We start from the raw sequence: 23,643 nt of genomic DNA, 5'->3' as shown, positions 1-23,643 counted from the left end.
CAGCCCAGCGCGGTCAGGAACGGGAGCAAGGCCTGCCCCCGAGTGCCGCCGAGCCGCCCCCCTGCCCTCAACTGCCCCATCCTGCCCTCCCCTCAGGCGGCTTCCCCCCTTCCGCGGCCCCCCCGCCGCTCTCTGCCCCGCCCCGCCGTCGCGGGCGCGTTCCCCCCCGCCATTGGCCCGCCGTGACGGCAATGGCGCGGCCTCCCCCCGCGCAGGCGCAGCGCTGCCCTCCTCGCGGGTTCGCGCGGGTGTCCTTCGCTCCGCCTCGCCCCCGCCCCCTCCCCCCCCACCCCAACGGCTCTCCGCGAGCCGCCGCGGCCGTTGTTGTCAGTTGCGTCTGGGAGCCGCCGCAGCGGCAGGGCCCGGCGGAGCAGCAGCAAGCCAGTCAGCCGGCCGGCCGGCCAGCCAGGTGCGGGGCAGCCGCCGCCGCAGCCCCTGCCGCCCGGTCGAGGTGTCCCCGCCGCTCCCGCTGGCGCCTTCGGCCCTCTCTCTCCCTTCCCGCCGCGCCCCCCGGCCCCGCCGCCGCTCCCGAGGGCAGTCGCGACGGGCGCTGCCCATGCAGGGGGCGGCGCGGGGCGCGGCGGCCCGAGGAGACGCCGCTGCTGCAAGCAGTAAGTTGCCGGCGGGGTTGGGCCGGTGAGGACGGGGCCGGCCCGGTGGGGTGTGGTGGGTTCCCTTCCTCCCCTGCCTTCGCCTTTCCGTTTCTCCCGGAGCCGGCCTCGCCCGCCGAGCTCCGCTCGGCCGGCCCAATGGCGGCCTCGGCCCAGGAGGCGGCGGCGGGAGGACCTTTCCCGGCCGCCGAAGGTCGGTGTGTCGGTGCCGCCTGGGGCTGGAGGAGCGGGATCTGGGGGGAGGGGAGGAGCGGGTGCTACTGCGGGGACGGCGGGCTCCCGGCGGGAGCCTCCCGCGCCCCCCGGGCGGCAGAGCCCGGCGTGCCCCACGCCCGGCCCTCTCCCCCGCCCAGGCGCTGTCCGTGCGATGCGGCCCCGCGGCAGCCGCGCGTGTGACCGGCTCCCCGCCGCGCGGCTGACACCTGACCCCGCGCGTGGCGGTGCCCGTGCGCGCCCGCCCGGCCGCGTGCCCTCGGCGGCCGCCCTGCAGGGTCACCGCGGGAGAAGCGGCGGCGCGTTCGCCCCTCCGCCACCGCGCTGCCCTCGCCGGCTCCGCCTCGTGTGTTCTGTCGCTTGGGGAAAGGGATAAACAAGCCAGGCGAAGCCCTCCGGTTCGGGAGTCGGTCCGGTCACGGGTGCGCGCTGGGGGAATGACGGTGCATCTTGCCCCTCGGCCCGTGTGCGGAGCCAACAGGTTCGCTTAGCGTGCGAGCTGGGGCACCGCTCGCAGCGGGAGCGTGTCCCCGACGGAGCCGGGGGGCACTGGTGCCCCTTCTTCTTTGTCAATACGCGCATTGCTTCTGGCAGTACGCTTGCTGCAACGAATTTACCGCCTTTGCGTTACTATAGAAATCGGTCAGATAAGTAGGTAAGTCCAGCATAGAGGTCTCCGTGCTTTTTGCGAGGTGGGTTTTGGCACCCAGATGGCACTCCACTGGTTAAGTTGATGGAACGTTACTTTTAAAGCTGTTTTGGTTGATATACGGTATTGGTAATAGCTGAAGGACAGATACGTGTGGTTGGGTTTGGTCGTTGGTGGTTTTTTGTTCTGTGGGGTTTTTTGGTTTTTTTTTTTTTTTTTAAGTGAGTAGACTGAATAAACTATTGGAGAACATCCACTAGGGAAAAAGCCTACATTGGCCAGAGGACGGTTGGTGACAAATGTGACCCATTTTCAGATTGGATATTTTTATTGGTAAGGAATGCTGGAACACCTGTGAAGGAGAAAGCTTGACGTGGGCTTATAAAAAGCTTTGAGTTTTTGCTTGTGCATAGAGAGTTTCTTACTGATCGGGTTGCTTTCAAAAGCTTGTTAAGAGCAGATATGCAAAGAAGTGGTTTCCTCAATGGTACCATTACAGTTCCTGGAGCAGCTGAAGTGTATTGTGTGATTTACAGCCATCTAGCATGAATGAATTGCATGCAAATCTGCTTACGCCTGCCCTCTGTAGTGCAGTCACTACTTAGTCATATAGGCTGCTTTTTGGAGTTGTTTGTTATGGATATGTTTAGATCTTCAGGCTCTGGGGAAGGACCAGTTTAATGAATCTCAGCAAAATGAAATCTATATAGAAGTGTTTACAAGCAAATGTTCATTATGTTGGAATTAAGCAGTTTTTGCAAGGCGTGCACCATTAGGAATTGAGTTAATCAGTGGTGGGGTTTTTTTGGTAGTATATCACAGAAAGTGGTAATTTGGCTGGAGGTTATTTTTGTACTATTGCTAATCCTTAGAAAGAAAGAATCCGAAAGAAACTTACAAAGCTAACAGTCATTGCTATATATTGCAATCAAATTTTAAGTTGTGGAACATGTTGAAATGTGAACTTAAATAGACTAGTATCTGCACATTTTTCTTCTAGAGCATGAAAACGTCCAGATTTGAGGACTTAACAATAAAAGCAAAGGAGAGGAAGTCCAGTCTTGTCTTGCATTTTTCCTGAATAGTCTCGATGACCAGAAAAGTGGTAGAATGATGGCATGATTTTTCAAGTGGTTGGGAAAAGAAGCTAACCTGAATGCTGGAGTAGTGCCAGCTAAGCAAGGTATCATCTAAGACAGCACGTTCATCTGGCTCTGAGAGAATCTTTGCGTTCCACAGCTGAGGCTTCCAACAAAAACTGGGAAAAGGGAAGATAACATCTTAAGAGGCCTTAGTGATAAACTGTTGTGTCGTGGGTTTTTTTCGAGTAGAGATTGAGTTTTGGATACTGAAATTTGTGTGGTGTACTGCTGTTCTTGAATCATCTTGCTATGAGAACTGATATTCCCCTGTGGTGTGGGTGGTTGCACTGTAAATACATCGTCTGCTTTCTGATTATTTTAAACAAATAGAATGTTAAGAGTACGCATGTTAATATGCTACTGCAGATATTCTACTTGCAGTAGTCATCTTCCTCGTGCACTGTTCTGACCAACCTGATCTAAGACTTTAACTCACTGCCTTCAATACCACCTTTGAATAACTCTTTTGCAGTCTAACGCCTTCAGTGTATTGTTGTTCTTTTTATCCCACTAGTGACTGTAATGCCAAACTAATGCCTTTGTCTTGCTTTGCCTGCCTTGCTTTCAAGGGCGCAGTATCCTGGTGCAGCTACCTTTTTTTCCTCAGAATGTGTCTGTCATGAAATAACGCACTACTTTTCTTGGATTTTTGTCCGCTTTCAAAAAATCACTGAAATGCTGTAGCTATAAAACTTCTTGATGAACTTATGTACATTCCTACTTAATAGTGGGTTTTAATTATGTCTTAAAATAAGAAACCAGCGAAACATGGTTCGTTTTGTATATAGGGCTGAACTGCAGTATATGATGAATATAGTACCATTAAATTGCATAAGCTCTTAACTCTAGTAACCTGTGGGGTTCTGCACATCTTCCTTGTCACACTGCTTTCAAGCACTTAACTGGAAAGCTACAGCTTCTGTAATAATGTAAAGTAGCTATTGTTTTAATACACATAACAGTGTTATGTAAGAGCTTAGGAGGATTTGAAAAACTGTATATACACTTACAATTCTGGGATAGCTTACCCTAGCAGAGTTCTAGTACACCTAAGTTGATTAAGTCACCAATGTTAAGAACTTAATGAGGAAAAAGGGCTGTGTAGTTTTTACACTTGTGAAATACAAAACAGAGCATGTTCACTTTCTGAGAAGCTGATCTCTCAGCTGCACAGTGGTCTTCTACCACAGTGTTGGGACATGAGTGTTGCACTGAGTTTGACAGACTGATTTTTCCCTCTTCATATACTGTTCTGTGACTTCTGCAACAGTCTTCTATCTGATTACTGACTGGACTTAAATCAACTTTATTTGAGAGATAAGATGGTAGTCTAGACTTTTATAATTTTAGTTCATGTTGAAGTGTGGTGAATTTCAAGTGTCTGCCAGTTCCTAACTAATTTAGGATTCTATAAATGAGGATAAAGTATTGAAACTGAGTTACTATAGGTTGGGGTTAGTCTGTTTCTTAAGGCTTCCTAAATAGAAAATGTCAGTATGTCAGAGGCAATGTAAGTCAATTCAGTTACTTAAGTTTTATGTTACCACATGTATTGCTAAATGGGTGAAGCGATGTGATATCTAAGTTCAGGGATAGTTCTTAAGACATTTGATAGAGATTATTATAGTTTGTAATAGGTACTAAGAGTATGTACACATATTTGCAACTGAATACTCACATTTGAGCTAGTGTTTGATGCTCCCTTGATACAGAATAAAAATTATGTTTCATTCTGAATTTACACGGCAAAGGTCGTGTTAGGTATCACAACAGTGGTAACTTTCTGAAATGTTAAGCCACACTGAAGTGTTTATTGATTAATCATGGAATGCTCCTGTTAGGGGTCTTCGCTATGTGGTCTGGCATGAGAAAATTATGGGGTGATGTTAATAAGTAGATTTTTTTAAAAAGGTGAAACAATTCTGAGAATTCATGAACATGGAGTAGGTGAAGTGCTTCCTCTAAAGGAGTCCAGACTGGTGGAATAAAGTCAGACTTGTCTGTTTTCTGCAGAGTTCCTGCAGTAGGTGTTCTGGAAATAAAGATGTAGTATCCCATCTAAAAGATAGCGATACTGTCATGAATCACAATGATATGACTTCTGTCTGATATGCAAAGTATTTCTTCATCAGTTTCATGTTCCTAGTTACTTGGGGACGGACACACACACAAAAAGGGACAATGTGATGAGATTTGGAATATTAAAGCCTTCAGGCAGCTACTTGGATACTGCTTATCAAGCTTGGAAAAGTGTAAGTTTGGGCGAGGCAGTCCAGCTACCATTATCTCTGTTGCTTATAAGTCAATTGACTGTAAAGCTTGTTGGTTTCTGTAATCTGCAGACTTCTTTGGTATCAGATCTTGACTGGTTAGGTTTATGAATGTGTATAACTGAAACACCCGTGCTAATTTCCTGTAGCTGAGGAGAATTTTTTCTTTCGGTGGAAACTGCAAAATGCGATCATTTAAATTTAAACTAATTTTTTTATTATTTAAAGGCATCACGGGGTCTGAACAAAGTTTTCTAACTGATTTGCAGGTACAAAAAGAAAATACTGGCAGAAATCACAAAATTTGGAGCAAGTCCTTTTTAAAACATGTTATTGTGTACTACTGTGCAAGAAGATAATTTAAGGGGCGTGGCCATTTGGGATATTTGTTCTTCTCTTAATCTGTGGTAATACTATAAGAACAACTTTAGATCTTAAGTGGTGTATTGCTGAAGCATCTGGTATGTGAACAGGGGGGTGATGTTGTCTGCTTGTATTACTTTTTTTTAATTTGTTTAGCTAGATACTGGACTTTGGGAGTAGGCACAAGAGGAAAATGGAGACAATGTGAAATTAATTGCTTTTGGAGCTGTGGCTGGTAGGAGGGCTTTAAGTGGAGTTCTCAGATGCAGATCATGTTTGTCTTGTGTATGCCTCCTCTTAGAATGGAAAGTGCCTTGTGAACTGCAGTGATTATTAGCATGGTTATGAAAGTATCTTGGGCTTTTAGCACATTTCACAACTAGAGGCAGTTGGAATCAATGCCAGTGACTACTAATGATGGGTTTGTCAGTGGAGCGTAGTTTGGCACATCTGTCCTCTTAATAGCTTTGGTGTGTAGTCTGTAATCACAATCTTGCCATTACTGCTACTATCTTGCTGTTGCTTTGCAATATCTACCTACTTTGCTGTCTGTATTTTTCTCCCCTCATTCACCTGCTTTTAGTGAAAGAAAAAGGAAACTTGACTTTTAAAGTGAGGGGCCTTGAAGGACCAGTTCAGATCCAGTGACTTTTTTTCACTTGTCTGTATTGAAGATGATTCTTGCAAAGCTATCAACTGTCTAGTGGGGTTTCTACAACACAGTTCCTAAGTTTTCGTCTGCTCTTTGCTAGCATTCTGCAAACCACTCACCAGAGCTTTGCAAAACCATGTGGAAGAGGAAAGCTTAAAACTTTCCATGCCTGATGTGACTGTACTAATCTTTAGAAAATAAGATGGTGGACAGCAATCCATAAGTCTAAAAGTTTGGGAATTTCTTGTCTAATAAATAAAAGTATTCTTTAATTGAGATAACAAATATAATGTGCAATTCAGGATAAGTTCAATTTTTCTTATACATCAGAGCTGCTTCAAAGTCTCGCTCTTAGATCTCAGGTCATGCAGGTTCTCATAATTTTCTGTTACAAAATAACATTAGTAACTTTAATTTCGTCTCAAAACTAAAATACTACACCCCACCCCCCAACTTTTTTGTTTATAGGTCCAGGAGCAATGTTTCATTAAATTTATTGGCCTGCCAAATATTTCTGCTGCTGGCTGTTCACTGAAGAGTGGACCTTAGAGTTGAAGCATTCTTGTTAGCATTTTGGTTTTATTTCTGGATTCTAAGAGGAGTTAAGGCTAGGCACCAGTAGCTCTGATGCCTGCAATACATTCTAAACTAATGAAACACTAACATTTCACTACAGGCTTCTCTTATATTTAATGGCAAAATTGTATCAGCAATTGGCAGTTCTTGTTTTTTTTCAGAGCAAAATTCTGAAGACTATTTAAAACCAAGGGATAATATTAAATTTTTCAGATTAATTCTTTTTGTTTGGAACATAGAGCTACTTGATAACTTTTTGTCTTCATAATTTTAGGCTTAGCCATGCTGAATGGTAGAGAGACTTTCTGATACATTGTGACGTTTTGGTAATGCTGTACGAGGTGGATGCTGATGCTGTGTGAGATGATAGGAAAATAAAAGAAGTGCATGTACACCTTCAAAAATCTACTGTAGTGTTTTATTGTGGAATTCACCAGGAGCAGGAGAGTTTATGGGATTTGTCCTCAGTGAGGGGGAAGATGCTGTAGTGCCATGATGTAATGTGGAAAATAACGCATTAGATAGCATTGTGTATGTAAGGCCTGAGTTGTAACACTGCTGCCCCTGTACATTGTCTTCTGTCCACCCCTGCCTCCCCCAAATGCTGCATCTGCAAAGTCTTTGGCTGTAGAGGAGGGGCTTTGCTGGACTGTGACACCCATGTGCGGAAACAAAAGGAGAATACAGGTACTTAAGATCCCAAGTCCCCTATTGAGTCTCGAATATTCAAGGAGTATTGGGTAGTATGAAGCTTAAAAAGTTTCATATACTCTGAAAGAATTGCATCATGAGTAGTTTTCAGAGCATGTGGTATGCATTAAATGTGTATGTTCTTCAGGCTTCACTCTTGCAACATTTTGTACCTGTTTCTGGCATGTTGGCTTTCCCTTATATAAAAGGAAAGCTGACAGAAAACCCACTTGGGGAAAAGCAGATTGGTACACTGGTGAAGGTGTAACATCATCCCATGTAAGTAGTGGCTCATACAGTAACAAAGATTGACTGTTTTTAAAGGCTTGCAGGTTAGGCTGTGAAGGTATCTTACAGTAGGGTGGCAGATAAATTACAGGAAATACTGGAAAAAATGTTGAAAAATTATACTTGCGCAGTTTGTATGCTGAGTTGTTTCCTTCAGTCTGCTCTCAGATTCTAATGATTTGTACAAATTGTTTTTAGAATAAAAAAAATTCTTCTGGATCTCTGATCAGTTTATGTCAAATCTTGTTTTACAGTTTCTAGGAAGACTAGCAAAATAAGTCTTACTGTCAACATATAATTATGTAGTAAATAAATAACAGCATCTATACCAATTATTTATCTGAGATGAGAGAGCAAAAGGAGAAACAGGGTGAAACTTACTTAATCTGTCTTGTGGTTGTGTGCAATGTGTGCATCTGCTGAACTAGTCATCCTAAACTCCTGTTACAGAAAATGAAAATGTGTACTTTTAAGCAATGATTCATTGGATGTATTTAGCTATCTGCTTTAGGGTGCAATTTGTTTTATCACAGACTCTTACCTGTGTTGACTGAATCTCCGTTTATCGTCAGGGGGGACAGGAATGGTTAGCTCTCTGTGGACAGACAAGTCCCAGCGAAGATTACTTCAGCTTTCATGTCTGTTAGCCTGGTAATGCAGGGAAGTTTTTGCGTTGATAGTAGTACAATGTTTTGTTGAAACGGGACCTTGAATCTTCATTTTCTAAAGAAGTTAATCTACATAGCAAGGTAAGATGAACTAGGCTGGTCTTATAAGCAGTGTATAATCTAATGAAACTTTCTGGACAGGATTAATTGCTTAAAAATTATTGTCTCTGAAACATGCTGTTTTTCTAAACATATCTGTTAGAGATCTATTCATCCATCTTTTAGAGATGGTTGAATCACAGTACTGTTGCTAAGCTTCTTAACAGGATGCATGCAATATTACAAAACAGCTTCTGCAGATCTCCATTACAGAGGCTGTTTGCAGTCTGTTGTGGGATAGGACATACAAGCTTCTATGGAAGGAAGGATCTGTTCTGAATCTATTTACTGGTAAATGTCTACATTGCATAAAATGAGTATTGGGGGCGTAGCTGAATTCTAGTATAGGGGAAAACTGCAGTTTTAAAACTGTACCTAGCCACATGGATTAAATGCTACTGACGGTTAGTAAGCTTGCCAGCTAGAAGACCCAAACTCTGTAATGCTGAAAACTGAACTTACAAAAGGACTTGAGGTAATGTGAATGAAAAGACAGGGAAATATTTTCTGTGATGTAACAGTCCCTTAACTGTTTTTCCTTAGGCTGTAGCTTGGCTTGCTGGCAAAGTACGGCTGGTTGAAATTTAGATTGTTGTGTGCTGCAGTTTGCACCTCTTCTTGTTTGGTAAAAATGTTCAAGATGTCACATTGTAAACTGGATCAATGAAATGATCTGTTGTTAAAACTAACCCTGTTTTGGAGTGTAATGGTAGTAGATAGTTAAATCTGGATGTTTGAGGTGGTTCCATTTTTAGTTAGCCGCAAAAGTTTTACTGAGGTGACTAAGGAGACAGTTGCAAGAAAAAGGGTCACAACGAAGCTTCAGCTTGAAAGCTGCTGGTACCTTGTGAAACTGCACTTAGTTGATTCTTGTGCTTTCAAAGTTCTGCTTTCTTGCTCTAGAAAAGAAGCTATTGTGAAAAGTATTGATATAGCAATTGTGAGCCTTCAGGTAGCACATTTAAATTATAATCAAAGCTTGTATCTATATACACTATGACAGTTTTGCATCCATTTCCTACTACTGAACGATTCTTAATATTGGTGTGTTCACTTAAAGCCATGTGTGCATCTAAGATCCTTGTGTTTAGCTGTGGGAGCTTAATTTTTGAAGTTCTATTTTAAAACAGAATTGAAGGTTTGTTGGTCTGTTATTATGGAGACTTCATGTTAAACTATTAATAAATCTGCATTAGTTTTATTTCCGCTAATAGTGCTGCAAAATTATTAAGCATAGTTTATCTTCCATTTCTGTAAGCTTTTATCCTATTGATTACTGTCTGATGTATTTCTCCAAGGCTTAAGCGTAACTGATTTTTGCTGGAATTCTGTTGACAAATTGATGTTTATGTGTATTCTGTCATTTAGAGATAAATCACTTACTGAGTTTGTACAAAGATGGTTGACAACGTGCCAAGTGAACAGAATAGTTAGTATAAATCTTTTACTGCTGAGTGTTATGGTTACTTAAATTCAGATGTTACATTTTTACATCTGGCTGGTTTGCTCTCTCTCCCTTTTGCTCTGCCAGGGATGGAACCTTCTTGAATTTAAGAAAGAAAAGCTAAGTCAAAGTTGTCTGAGGCTTTTTCACCTCCATCTTCCTTACCTCTTTCAGTAACAGAACTGGTTTTGTCATGCACTAAGAAAGCTCTGTCTGCAGGTGTTGTTTTTGCACCAAAGACTTAATATAAAATCTCTTTTAAAGCCATGCCCCCTCAGAGTAAAGGTGTTCCATGATCTGGGCCAGATTTGTAGGATGTGATGAATTCGTGCGAACAAAGATATAAATATTGAGGTTTGACTTAACATTCAAGAAAGAAATGTTCTGTTATAAATTTGAGCACTGGATTTTGTTCTGTTAGTAACTTCAGCTGCATAGGGATTGGCTGGCTGTTTTTTGATACAACTTTTATGTTGTGGGTTTTTTTTAATTTAAGTGTTCTAAAACTATTAAGTAGTTTAGCAAAATGTATTGACTATAGGATGCATTGCGAGTAAAACAGATTTGTAAGGACAGGTGATGTCCTAGTGGCAGTTCAAGAAAGTTAATTTTTTTTCTTTTTCTTTTATTTCTTTGGTCTAGAAGCAATGAAGAGTCTGATTAGGGTGCTGTGGAGACAGCTGCCCGACAAAGCATGTTTGTGTGGCTTGTTTTTTTTTTTAAATGCTTGCAGTCCTTTTAAGATTGAGATAGTAGTCGCACAACGATATGGGGCACAGCTGATCAATATTCCCCCTGTTGCTTTGTACAGGTTAAGGTTAGGCGGTTTATGTGTGTGTATGGACTTTTTTTCATTAGCCTGCATTTGGGGGGTTAGGTCAGTATGATGGAACGTTATACAACTTTAATAAAGCATTATATGATAACATTATGTCAGTGCTCATTAGTAGCAAAAACACTCCCACCAAAACCAAATTGGCCTAAGGAAGGAGTATAGAACAAACCAGAAGATGTGTAGAGAAATGTGAGAATGGTAAAGCCTGTGGAATAACCTTTGTAAAAGGAGTGACTAGGACTGGAATAAGATTGAACTGAAGGGAGGAAGCTAAAACCGAGTTGCTTGAGGCAAGATAAACAGAGTATGATAGTTCGTTTTGGAACAGACAGTGAATGAGAAGATGCACAAATTATCAGGAGATGAAAAACAAACAAGAGGAAGTGGTTCTTCTCACAGTATGTAGTTAAGCTATTAAACTTCTTGCTGCAGTATGTCCTTGAAACTAAAAATTCACATGCTTTAATAAAGCACCTGCCCAGTTTCGCAGGGAGGGGTGGAATCCAAGTGTTATTACACACAAAGCCACTGCCCTCTGATGTAAAGAAGGTTTTGAATCTCTTAAAGATAAGGAGAGTTTCATTATTTATTATGTTTGCTGTTGTACTGTGTTTTTCCCTATGCATCCTCTAATGGGTACTTACTGGGTAGGGGAGAGTTTGACATGGGCGTTTGGTTTAACATAGCATGCTTTAATCCGGTTTTGTACTTTCTGGAGTAAGGATGGGGTGGTATTATATGGTTAATTGGGAGTGGCAGGGGAGACTTTGTAAGAGCAGTATGGGATATGTCGGGAAGCAGATATGCCAACCCTGGTTTTGATGCTATGGCATAGTCTAGTGAGGTGGAGTGAGTTTTGGAAGAGCATCTGAAGCGTAGTGCTTAGTAGCAGAATGAAAGGGTACAGTAACACAAAAACCAGTGAAGTTTTTCAAAGCTTGATTATTATCTTTGAAGAAAAACAAACCCAAACCCCAGTGTTTATATGATTGTTAATTACCCTGTTGCTTAAGTTATGAGGTTTCAAAGGTTGATTGATTTCATTCAAATTTTACAGGGGTGGAGGTCTTAAACTGAATTCCCACGGACTTTGTTGAAGTAGACAGCTGGATGGAGAAGAGATTGTACCATGGCTACAGCTGAGAGAATCAGTAAGGTGAGCTTGTTAAACATCAGAGAATCCTCATAGGACCCCCAACCTTGTGATTTAATCCATATGAAACCAGGTTCATTAGTTTCACTGCCTGTGAAATAACTTGTTTAGCAGGCAGTGTTTTTAATCTAATGCTTACGTTAGTTATTCTCAGGTTGAAATGTGAGGGGCTGTTTGTTTGCCAGCTTCCTTTTCAAAGATTTTCTTTTTGAAGTTCAGTTTTGAAACTGCGAAAATACATTCTATAGAGCTCTGGTTTCTGTATTTTGTTGAGTTGGCAATAAGCCATCTAATTTTCATATTTCTAGCTACTTTGCACTCAAAGTGGGAGAAATGGTTAGCTTTTTGAGAGCTACAGAGTTTTATTTAAACCTCAATCGAAGTTAAAAATGCAGGAAAAGTTCTTGGGAGGTTTTGTGTGTGGAAAAAAATGGCAATGGGACATAAGACCTTCAAAAACAGGTTTGAATATGGATGTTTTGTAAGTTGGTTCTTAAATGCCAAATTAACTGGTAAGCAGCAGTACAGTACAAATAAGCTGAACTCTTGAGTTCTGTCCCCTTCCTTCCTACTCTTCCCCTTCTCATGACTCATTCCCAGGACTGACATACGCAACCTACATGCAAACTTTTTATCACCAGTTTTTATAACTCCAGTCAAAATATTTAACAGGACACTTTATTTAGCACGGAGTACATCCAACCCATATGTGTCATTTCAGCCTGTAAAGCTTTGTTCATTTGTTGTAATTACAGTATTGATTGATAATGCTCAAACTAGAGTAACAAAATTAAGTCTTGTATGTCAGCCTAAGCTTTGCTGAACAGGAAGCTGTTAAAAGGAAGAAGGTAAAAGTCCAAAGTCGTGCCATCAGAACTTTGTATTTGTGCAGTTTCATGGTGCAACATGAAGGAATATGCTAAAAAGAAGATAAATCAAGCATGTTCTTCTTGTCAGTACTCTGTGCTACCCAGATGATTTCTGATGTAGCCGGAAGAGGTATAGATTTCAGCTTTGCCAGTTTTAACTATCCTTATAACACTGGTTTCTTCAAGTGTTACTTGCAACGTTTCTAACTCAAGAATATGAAGGCCGCTGAATTTCAGAGAAATTTTCATGATTGTACTGTTGAAATTCACTTTCTTCAAGTGTACTGATGATGTGATTTCAGAAATGTGTTGGTTACCACAGCATAGCTTATCAAACCCTTGGCAAAAAGCCCTGAAGAATTTAATAAGTTATCTGTAATAATGTGCCAATGTAACTTTAGGAGATCTACAGGATAATTTTGCCTATTTTTATACAAATAAATAATCTTGTCTTTTTATTTTTAGATATGCTTGGCAGTGACAATGGACTATTTATTTGCATCAGATGATACTCTTATATGAAAAGATCACGTTTCCAAAGAGCTTACTTCTGAAACAGAATGGCAGGCTTCAAACGAGGATATGATGGAAAAATTGCTGGATTGTATGACTTGGATAAAACTTTGGGCAGAGGCCATTTTGCTGTGGTCAAACTTGCTCGGCATGTCTTTACAGGTGAAAAAGTAGCAGTGAAAGTAATTGACAAGACCAAACTGGACACTCTAGCCACTGGACATCTTTTTCAAGAAGTCAGATGCATGAAATTAGTGCAGCATCCCAATATAGTACGGCTGTATGAAGTGATTGACACCCAGACTAAGCTTTATCTTATCTTAGAGCTTGGTGATGGAGGAGATATGTTTGATTACATCATGAAACATGAAGAAGGTCTGAATGAGGATCTGGCAAAAAAATATTTTGCTCAAATAGTACATGCTATATCCTACTGCCATAAACTGCATGTAGTTCACAGAGACTTAAAGCCAGAGAATGTGGTCTTCTTTGAAAAACAAGGACTTGTGAAATTGACAGATTTTGGCTTCAGCAACAAATTTCAGCCTGGAAAGAAGCTCACCACAAGCTGTGGATCTCTTGCATATTCTGCTCCTGAAATTTTACTTGGGGATGAATATGATGCACCAGCAGTGGGTATGTCCTCTTTGAATTCAACCAGTAATCTGAATTTCAGTACAGTGATATTGTGCCACTCTGTTTTCACTTTCAAGATAATGCCATATATGGAAGCTAGCTAATTGGCAAGAAATAATATTATAACCTGGGTGAGTTAATGTTGGAGCAGCTGTGTTTGAAGGAGGTACTAAAACATTCTCAAAAATGCTTAAAATTTCTTTTCGTATGAAATGACGCAATTGTATACTTCGTAAACTTTTCTATTAATAGTAATGTGAATGCAATGTGTATGTTTGTATTTACTTTGTTAGAGGATGCATCTTCTTTTCAGAGAAGTGCCTGGTTTTAATGTATTTTTGCCATCGCCACTCCCTCCCTCTCTCCCTGCAAAAAAGTCCAACCATCCAGTGATTTTATTTGCTCAGTTTAGCCATATAAGAATGACGTTGTGAGCCCAGGCTGCTTACATGTTCTATGGCAAGGTGGTAGGAATCAGTTTTTAGTAAATACTAGCTTGGCTGTGGAAGGAGGAGACAGGGAATTAAGGAAGGCTTTAACTCCCTCTAACCCTTCTCTGCCCTTTTCTTGTCTGAGAACTGAAAGTGGGGGCTTAGTTCCCAGTTGCTCAAAAGGTAAGAGAAAATAGTAATGTGTAAATTAGTCTGCATGTTTCTGACTGGAAAGGAGTGTGCTAGACAGACTACTACTGATAATTCTGTTACTGTCTTTAAGTCTACTACATAGATGTTGGAAGTAACTTAGAGGTGTGTGTTTTACGTTTTTTTTTTTAAATAGCTGTAAACATTGATAGAGTTACTGATTAATGTCCTCATACAGACTGCTTGTATCTGTTAGTTGAGGTAGAACTCACTTCTCCCACAAATTTAGGTACGTATAATTCCAAATGATGCTTCAAAATTAGCTTATTGTAGTCAACGTGCCTTTTGTTCTTGTGTGCCCAGTATCTAATGCTTTTACTGTCCTAACACCCACTAGGACTCTGTCGCTCTGTGTGTGTGTTGCTATGGTTATAGTAGTGGCTGTAGTGATGGTTTAAAGTAAGACTGGCAAGTCCAATTTATTGTTAATTTTCCTAAGGTAAACAACCAGCTAATTTTGTATGCTGACAAGGTATTCCCTCACACTGTTGAACTAAAATTTCTGCATTATTTTTAATACAAATACTTTTGGCTTGTAGATCTTACGGTCTTTGCTTAAACATTTGAATGTTAATTCATGGCTTCTGAGTTTGAATAGATATTTTACTATGGGCTTTCTGTACTTGAAAGTACTTTCTCAAGTCTGCTAGAGCTAGGAATTTTAGATGTCTGTGCTGTTTGTGGTTTTGCAAATCCACGTTGATGCTACGGTGATGCTTGACAAAATTATTTAGAGACTTTTTTAGGTGAGTTGCTCTAGTCTTATTAGTGGCAAACTAGACATCCTAATTCCAGAGTTCTGTGTTCTGTGGTGGCTTTTTTTTATTATTTTGAGAATTTCCTGGAGCATGAGTATAACTGATTGCACCGGCCTCTGAAACTAGATGGAAAAGTGCATTTGTTAAATATTCTATACAGTGCCTTATGTGAATTGTTTCTTGAAAAATGGAATAGCAGTCAAATTTTGGAGGATGAGCAAAACCCAAAGTTTTGATATTGCTGCCTAACTGAAGATGCTTGGGAGAAAGAAGGTGTATGGGTATTAATGATTGGGGGAAGGGAGTGCATTAGGAGCATAGTTTAAAAAGCGCACTTTGGGCCTCTTAATGATAAATGTAAGAATGGTGGCGTGACATAAAATGTTTCTTAGAGGACTTTGTAAACAGGTAGGTGAACTTCTGAATAGTACTAGAACGAAATGGTTGAACGGATTCATAGAGGGCATCTAGCAAATATAAAGTGGATTGAGGTGAACAGCAGAAAAACTAGAAAAAATAATTTCATCTAGCTAATGTTTAAGGATGCTAGTTGTATTTCTGAGAATATTTAAATACACATCAGTGGTTAGGTTTTGCTTACTTATTTCCCAGTATACTGTCTCAGTTACTGGATACTAGAAATTCTGTCCTAAATGCTAGATTGCAGTGCTTGTATTCTAAGTTCTTCAGTGGCACAGTTTTCAACACTTTGTAATGCATTACAAAATCTCTGTCAGTACAGTAGCTACAGAATAAAAATATCAGTTTACTACGAGTTGCCAATAATGACCTGGAAGAGTCTTGATTTTCCTTTTCTAACTGTGGGTAAAAAGGTAAGATAACACTATGTAAAGCTTCTATATATGACTTATCTGTGTATTTTAAATGCAAAGATTGTGGGGGGGAAAAAAAAGAAAAAAAAAGAGTGCTGCTTTAAAGCCCTCCTTCCCCCAAATGGAGTCTTAAATGTAAAATGTGAGAAGAATATAAGTTTAGGAAATTTATCATTAACCAGGTAATTATGCAACTGAGAAATCAGCTTGTGCAAACCTTTCTTAACCTTTAGAGACAAACTTTCACGCTAAGATGAGGTCATACTTGTGGGCTGGAAGTATGTATAAATTCAAAGTGGACATTTTCAAAAGAGGAGAAATTATATCAGTTACATTTTCATGCTAGTAATGTGCAAGGTGTATATATATAACCTGAAATAGTGATGAAGTGCTGTGAACTCATTCAGCTGTTGGCTGAATAGGGCTATTAATATTGCAATAACTCTGACTGACAATGGCAAAGAGATTTTGCCAGTTAGGATGAAATTACATTATAGCTGAATCAACCTAAAAGCTAGTTGCTTAGGAGAAAGGAGGTCATGCTTTCTCCAGTGCAACTACGTGGTCCTGCCCCTTTGTGAGCATATCTTCCATTTGTCATAATATGTAACCCCCCACACACCCATTTTCACTTATCCAGAATTATTGTTATATTCATAAAAGTGTTTGGGAGACAAATTGACCAAGGTATATGATGTGTTTTGCATTTTTTTCCAAAGACCTTTGCCACAGACATGGTTTTTCTGATGTCTTACGAATAACATTAGAATGAGCATGTAAAGGAAAAAGACTTTAAATTTTCTTGCTACAAAGGGCTGAAATATTTGGGGCAAGTCTTTTAATAAGTTGTATGCTTAATAAATATAATGGAAAATCTTGCTTTATGAAACTTTCAGCTAGTTTAGGGATTAATCTCCCCTTTGTGATGCTACTTAAAAGTTTTCGCACTTGAAAAGAGACTAGTTAAATTAAGTCTCTCATTTCCTTTTGTGTTTAAGGCTGTTGTTAAAATGATGCAAGAGGAATATTAAGCAATGATCATATGTTCCCAGGGCTTTTCAAAAAGCTGAGTTAGATAATGGGAAGTTCTGTTGCTTGCAGTTTCCCAGGTTTTTTTCACACTTAATTAAAACTTGTTCTAGTTGGAGGAAAGTGAGAGTACTGTTGTTGCACAGAAAGTTCATTTCATAAATCAAGTGGACATATTTTAGATAGAGTTCTGTCTAGAGCAGTGGTGTAATCCAGTGAACTCTGGCAGTATTCAAAAGTGGATAACTACAGATGAGAAAGAATAAAGCATGCTTCTGGTCGTACTTTTCCTTTTGCTATACCAGCATCAACAGAGATTGGATCGTTAAATAAATAGAAATCACCTCTTTCCTAGGTGATAAAGTTGAATTACAGTTTTTCAGATTAGTTGATTTTTTCAGAGGAAAACAAGTTCTGTTTTAACTGCTTCGGATAGCTACAAAGTATTAAGTGCTGTGTAGGCTACAGTAATTCTGGAGGACATTGACACTTCTGATAGGCTTTTGTTACTGTAGTCGGGTATTCTGTATGTGATTTCATAGATGCATGGAAATATTCGCAGAGGAAATTCATCCCTCTGGGGATGAATAATGGGCAAATTCAGATTGTAAGACTGGGATTGTCTATATAGCACAGTTGAGCACAGGCCTGTAGAACGGTACTGTAATACACAATTAACACACAGTTAATTTAGCGTTGTCACAGTTATTTAGCACATGCCTAACAAGAATATTATGGTTACTGTAGCTCAGTGCTATTCAATGGGCAATTTGTAGTTCAAACCCAACTTGCTGCCGCCTTGGAAGTTGCAGAGGCCAACCACTTGGATAACATCCATTGCTTTAGTAGTTAGATGCTGGCTTTCTTGCAGAACTCAGACCTGGATATCCTATGCTAATAATGTAAGATAATAATGAATGTATGTATTCAATATCCAGTCATAAATTTTTGATTATTAAAGGAAACGGAATTTGCCCATACATAGCTTTCGCTTTCCTGAGATCATGATACTGCTTTTAGACCCACTTCATCTCTGTTGGAATGATCTCAAATTCTTTTGTTTTCTATTTGGGTTTGCATTCAAGCATTTGCAAGGGCTTCTTACTTGCATACACTGTTGCTGAAGTGTGGTTGTTCAAAGCTTCAGCCACGTTTACCAGGTGCTTGAGCATAGCTAAGTGATGACCAGGTGACCAACCCTATATGGCCTGTGTGGAGCTAGATTTGGTGTTTCTGCATGTGCATAGCACTTTATTCACAAACTGAATCACTAATGTAAACACAGTGGCCAGTGGGTATATACAGTAACCTTTTACATGATGAAAAAGCTGAATATAAGATTTGACAGACTCGAGTTAAAAGAACAAGTGGTAAGATACTTGCAAACAATACATAATATTGAATCATTTAGCATACCTGACAGCATTTTGGAGTTTCAGTATACTCAAAGTAAGATTATAGCCAAATTTGACAGAAATGAAAAGCAAGAAGTCCTACAAAAGCTTTTCACTGATTGTTTTGTTCTGAAAATCCCCTTTTTAATGTTCTGTTGCAACACTTTAGATATAATTATATTGTCAAATGAGCTTGGAGATATAAGGGTTTAGCAGAAGGCAAAAAGCGTAACACTTAGCTGCTTCCAGCATAAGACATCTTCCCCTTCCTTTTTGCTTGCGTTAGTGCAGAGCTGCCCCTTCTCGTGTGCTGCACTGTTGCATGGCTGGCTGGCAGTTTGATGACCTGATCAGCTAACTTGACAGAAAACTGTTAACTTTTCTGCAGGCATAACTTCTGCCAGGTTAGCAGAGCTGTTTGTTCCCTTAGCATTCAGCGGTGTAGCTGCTGTGAAGGGAGCACGCAGCTTGGGTTCAGGGGGAGGGTGGCTGGACCTGCCCCTCTTTTGTGTTAGCAAGTTTAGGTTAGATCAACTCAGCCTAGCTCACTTATCTTCACCTTCCATGTAAGAGAAACTCATGTGACTGAAATTAATCGAGTATCGTTGCCAGTGCATTTTTAGAAGAATTGTGTGCTTTACTTCTCAGCTTCAAATGCTTTTTGAAGCAAAACCGAAGAAATGATGCGAGTACTTTGTGTATGGCTGTGCTGTGTCTCTCACAACGTTGAAAAAAAGTCAGATTTGAAAAATCATCAGAAATGAACTTTTTATATTTTCCAGAAGAAGCAAATATAAGAAATTGGTTGTAGAACACTTCACTTCCAGAAAGTTTCAGTCCTGAGGATATTAATGGCATGTTAAAGAATTTATGTTCTGTGGCAATGTGGGTGCAGGTAGCAAAATGTGTTTTTTAATGAAAGGGGAATCCAGTTTTTATGTAGTATGCTATTCTTTGATTTTGCGCCCCCCCCCCCCCATCTGATTACTTTATTGACAATAAAGTACTTGTAGGGCCTCAAACTGCTACAGGTATCGGAGCCTTTTATTCAGAAATGAAGTTATGTGGCAGGGCTGTAATGAAGGATGTGTCGGTGATCCTAATGACTTCTCAATAATCTGTACCAGCTAATATTTATGAAGTATAATTTATGCCCAAGATTTAATGCATTTTTTATAAACTGCTGGGTGAAGCAAAGAATAACTTATCCAAGTGGAACTGCAGAGGAGAAGCTGTCCAGATAGTCTTCAGTTGTAGTCATATCAGCTACACTGTAACTAAGTATAGTTACTTGGTCATTTTGCTGTGTTCCTGGGAGAACTGTTTTCATAGTATTTCAAACTGCTGTTGTGGAGCAAGATTTCATCATGATAAATACATCTCCACAGCCAGGAAGCTTCGTTTCATGTTATCTTGCAAACAAGTACTTAGATATTCATGTTCAGCCCATGGCTGAAATTTGGCAACACAGATGTGGTGGAACCTAGATCAATGGTGTACTGCTTAGTTACAAACCAGATGCTCAAGTTTTGCATTCATGTGTAAAGCTGTACTAAGATATTAATTTTTATAAATGAAGTATAACTTATATACTGTACAGCTAAAACCTTTAGGAAAAGATAGTTGATCAGAAAATATGAAGGATATCTTAGATACCAGGAGCAAATTCTTTAGTATATAAATACAAAAAAGACCAAAAACATTGCAGTGAAACATGTACATAAACTGTATGTGCTTTATAGACTTTTTGTCCAATGATTTTAAGAACATGTTTTATACAGAGAAAACCTTCTTTCTACATTTAACTAACACTGTTTTTCAGCCTGGCTAATGATTTTCTGTAGTAGTACTATTGGAATTCACACAGAAAATGTTGGGCTTGCTTTTGGTTTTGATACAGATTCAGTAACTTCCGAAATGTGGCTAAGCAACAGAAACCAAAGGAGATAGAATATATTTCTATATGCAGAATTGATGTATCAGAGTAAACCAGGCTATTTTGAATTAAAGGTAGTGGCATGTGTTCAGGAGTACTTTTCAATGGTGGTGTTTTTTGTTAAAATATCACTACTGAAATTTGAGATGTAGTTACTAAAAACATAAACAACAACTGTTTGTCTGGTTTTTAATAGTTTTATGCAACCAGCAAAACCTGTGCTATTGTCTTCAGGGAAAAATGAGTACTAGTTGCCAGATTGGAAGCAATTCTTATTTTTGCTCAAAGATAAGAGGAGTTACCGATGACCATGTCTTAGTCAAATAAAATAACATATAGAACAGACTGTTTCATCAGACAGATAAGCTAATTACTAAATTAATTTGCTAGAAGCCATTTGCTGTTTATGCTCTTTTCAGGAGGGATGGGGGACGGAAAAGATTTCTCCTAATTCTCGTCTGCTATGTGTTCTAATAGTAATTTTAATTGGATTTGTAGTGCTTTAAAACAAGAAGAAAACCCAGTTATGCCTGTTAATTTTGAAAAAGTTAGCATTCGTTGCAGATGATCCTCAGTCTTCTGCAAGGGAAAAATAAATCCCATTTTAAAAAGACTGAAAAAAAAAAAAAAAGGTTAATTAAGTCAGTGGCATAGCTGAAAACTGGAGAGGTGTCATGGTTTAACCCTAGCTGGCAACTGAGTACCATGCAGCTGCTCACTTGCATGCCCCTTCCCCACTCCCACCAACCCCGTGGGATAGGGAGAGTTGGAAAAAGGTAAAACTTACGGGTTGAAATAAGAACAATTTAATAATTGAAATAAGGTAAAATATAATTAAAATAATAATAACAATTGTAAGGAAAAGGGTGGTAGGGGGAGAGAGAGAGAGAAATTAAAACTGAGGGGGCAAATGGGCCGGGGATGTGGAGGTGGGGAACAAACCCAAACCCAGGTGATGCACAATACAGTTGCTCACCATCCGCTGACTGATGCCCGGCCAGTCCCCGAGCAGTGATCGGTAGCTCCCAACCAGTTTATATGCTGAATGCAATGTTCCGTGGTATGGAATACGCCTTCGGGTAGTTCGGGTCAGCTGTCCTGGCCGTGCTCCCTCCTGGCTTCTTGTGCACCTGTTTGCTGGCAGAGCATGGGAAACTGGAAAAGTCCTTAACTTGGAGAAAGCCCTACTTAGCAACAACTAAAACATCGGTGTGTTATCAACATTATTCTCATACGAAATCCAGAACACAGCACTGTACCAGCTACTAGGAAGAAAATTAACTATCCTGGCCAAAACCAGGACAAGAGGCCAGTACACAAGTTTATTCAAAGCCTTTTTCATTAAAAGTTAAAGAATGGAAGAATAGTTCAATCAGTGAAAATTCAAGTATATATGAAAAAGTAATCATTGCTCTTTCCCCATATTTCTCAGATTTTGCAACTGGCACTGTTTGAGCATTTTCCAGATTTGCCAGCAGTCTGTCTGTGCACATGGTAGTGAAAAATACTTGAGATACATCGAAATGCTGACATCATTAACACAGTTATTCTATACTATGGTGCTACTAACTTCTTATGCATGAGATGCAACTGAGTTAAGCTTTTTAGCTGACACAGGGGTGAAAATACTTTTTACTCTCCTTTTGAAGCACAAGTGTATCAACAATATAACAGGCACCATTCAAACTATTCAGTGGTATGATAGCAGCCTTTATCCTTTTACACTGTGGTATGTAAATTTTCATCACTTTCTGATAGAAGTATCATTTTCTGCAGTGTTTGACTTGTCATATGAATTTTTACTTTTACACTGTGTTTTGGTTCTTCAGACAATTATGTGAAGCTATGCCATAAATTTGAGTGTTCGTTCTGTTTTCCATAGCCTATGCTGTGAACAGGATCTTAAATTTCAACTTGTAACAAGCATGCTTACCACCGTTACCCTTGGGAGTTATCAACCTGTACCTACTCCTGAGCCCAGTGAAGGTTCCACCTCTAAATTGCAGTCCAAATAAAGTAGCTCATGATGGGGTTTTGTGTCAGAGTTCAAAACAGCGGTCTTCAGATACTGCCTATTGGCTGGCTAGCCCTGAATGTGCCCAGAGGGCAGAGGTGCTGATGATCTTTGTATTGGATTATTCCTATTTAGCTCTTCATAGAAGAACTTGATACTGAAGTGATGATACATTGAGTCCTTTTCAAGGCTTGTACTCAAACAGGTTTCTATGGATTAGCCTTTCTTTCACATGCCTGCTCTGAAGAGGTTGTAGCAGCAGTGGTGATGACATTCTCTTTAATGTCTTAAGATAGTGGTTAGAGTAACTGCGCATCATGCTGGAAATTGGGGTCCGTTTCCATCCTTCATTTATCCACAGTCCATGGATACCTCTGCAGTGGCAAAATAAATGTGTAAGCATTTCTGTCATCTCCATAAAAATTGATGTTTTCTGGTTTGCTTATTAAGTGACTTCGAGTTGAAGATAACTATAATGTTGAGCTGTTATAGTAAACATTGCAATGAGAAACGTATAAAACCTGACAAAAATGACTCAATTCTACAAATCAGTTCTGAAGAAGCAGGCTTTCTGTAGAAAGATCCATTGTATCAACTGAGCAATATACACTGTGTAAGCTATTAAGCACCTCTACATTTGAGGAGCAAAAAGAATTTTTCCCATCAAGTTTTGAAATAAACAACTTCAATAGACAGGCTCAATTTACAGTAGTTAAGTGTGAATATGTCTATTCCAAAATGAATGTGATTTTTAGCTGCTTACAATCAAAAATTCACATAACACATATAAAGTGTGACAAGTGTCTGAACTTCTGAGGAATGGCAGAAACTTGAGCAAATCTTGGATCCCCACCGTCACAGAAACTAACTTTCTGAAATCTGTAGTGCTTATTTCGGGAGTAAGTCAGGAACTTCAGAAAGCAATAGATGGCTAACGAAATGGTGAGGCCGAGCTCAGAGGTGAAACAGATGAATATGGATATCCCTCGTGCAGCGTACGAACTTGACCGTAACAGATGTGACTGCCCTGTGTTTAAGACAGACGTAGCAGACGGCTGATGACGCAGTTTGGTTTCCATGGCAGTGACTTCGTGTTATGTAAGGAAGTTGCATATACACGGCACTGGTTGTCATGGTTCTGGGGATCCTGCTTGAACAGGCCTTTCCTGATCAACATGATTTAGTGGCTTTAAAAACAATAAAATACTCTCTACAGTGGCTAGTTACTAGTGCTTTTAAAAGTCCTAATCTCTCTTATTTTGTTCTTGTTACAGCAGTGGCAGTTTCAAGTTACTAGTACCAGATTTAAAGGCTAAATTGTATCTTGGTCTTCACTGTGCTTTTGAAAGAAACCTTGATTTTGGCCA

General features: G+C 40.0%; 1 protein-coding gene across 2 annotated transcripts in view; it reads left to right on the top strand.

Annotated features, from left to right (window-relative positions):
• The first annotated feature begins 296 nt into the window (after positions 1-296).
• SNRK (SNF related kinase) overlaps positions 297-23,643 on the top strand; it is a 42,238-nt gene continuing 18,891 nt past the window's right edge. Inside the window, exons 1-3 of one of the 2 annotated variants that reach the window (XM_056334755.1) lie at positions 297-611; positions 11,558-11,656; positions 12,988-13,671. In XM_056334755.1, coding sequence (XP_056190730.1) covers positions 13,083-13,671 — 589 coding nt within the window. In that variant the 5' untranslated portion in view covers positions 297-611; positions 11,558-11,656; positions 12,988-13,082. Of the gene's footprint in view, positions 612-1,460; positions 1,480-11,557; positions 11,657-12,987; positions 13,672-23,643 lie in introns of those variants that run through there. The other variant, XM_056334756.1, reaches the window with a different exon arrangement.

The sequence above is a fragment of the Falco biarmicus genome, chromosome 4 (genome assembly GCF_023638135.1).
Source record: "Falco biarmicus isolate bFalBia1 chromosome 4, bFalBia1.pri, whole genome shotgun sequence".
Classification (NCBI taxonomy): domain Eukaryota; kingdom Metazoa; phylum Chordata; class Aves; order Falconiformes; family Falconidae; genus Falco; species Falco biarmicus.
This window is presented reverse-complemented; position numbering and strand designations above follow the sequence as displayed.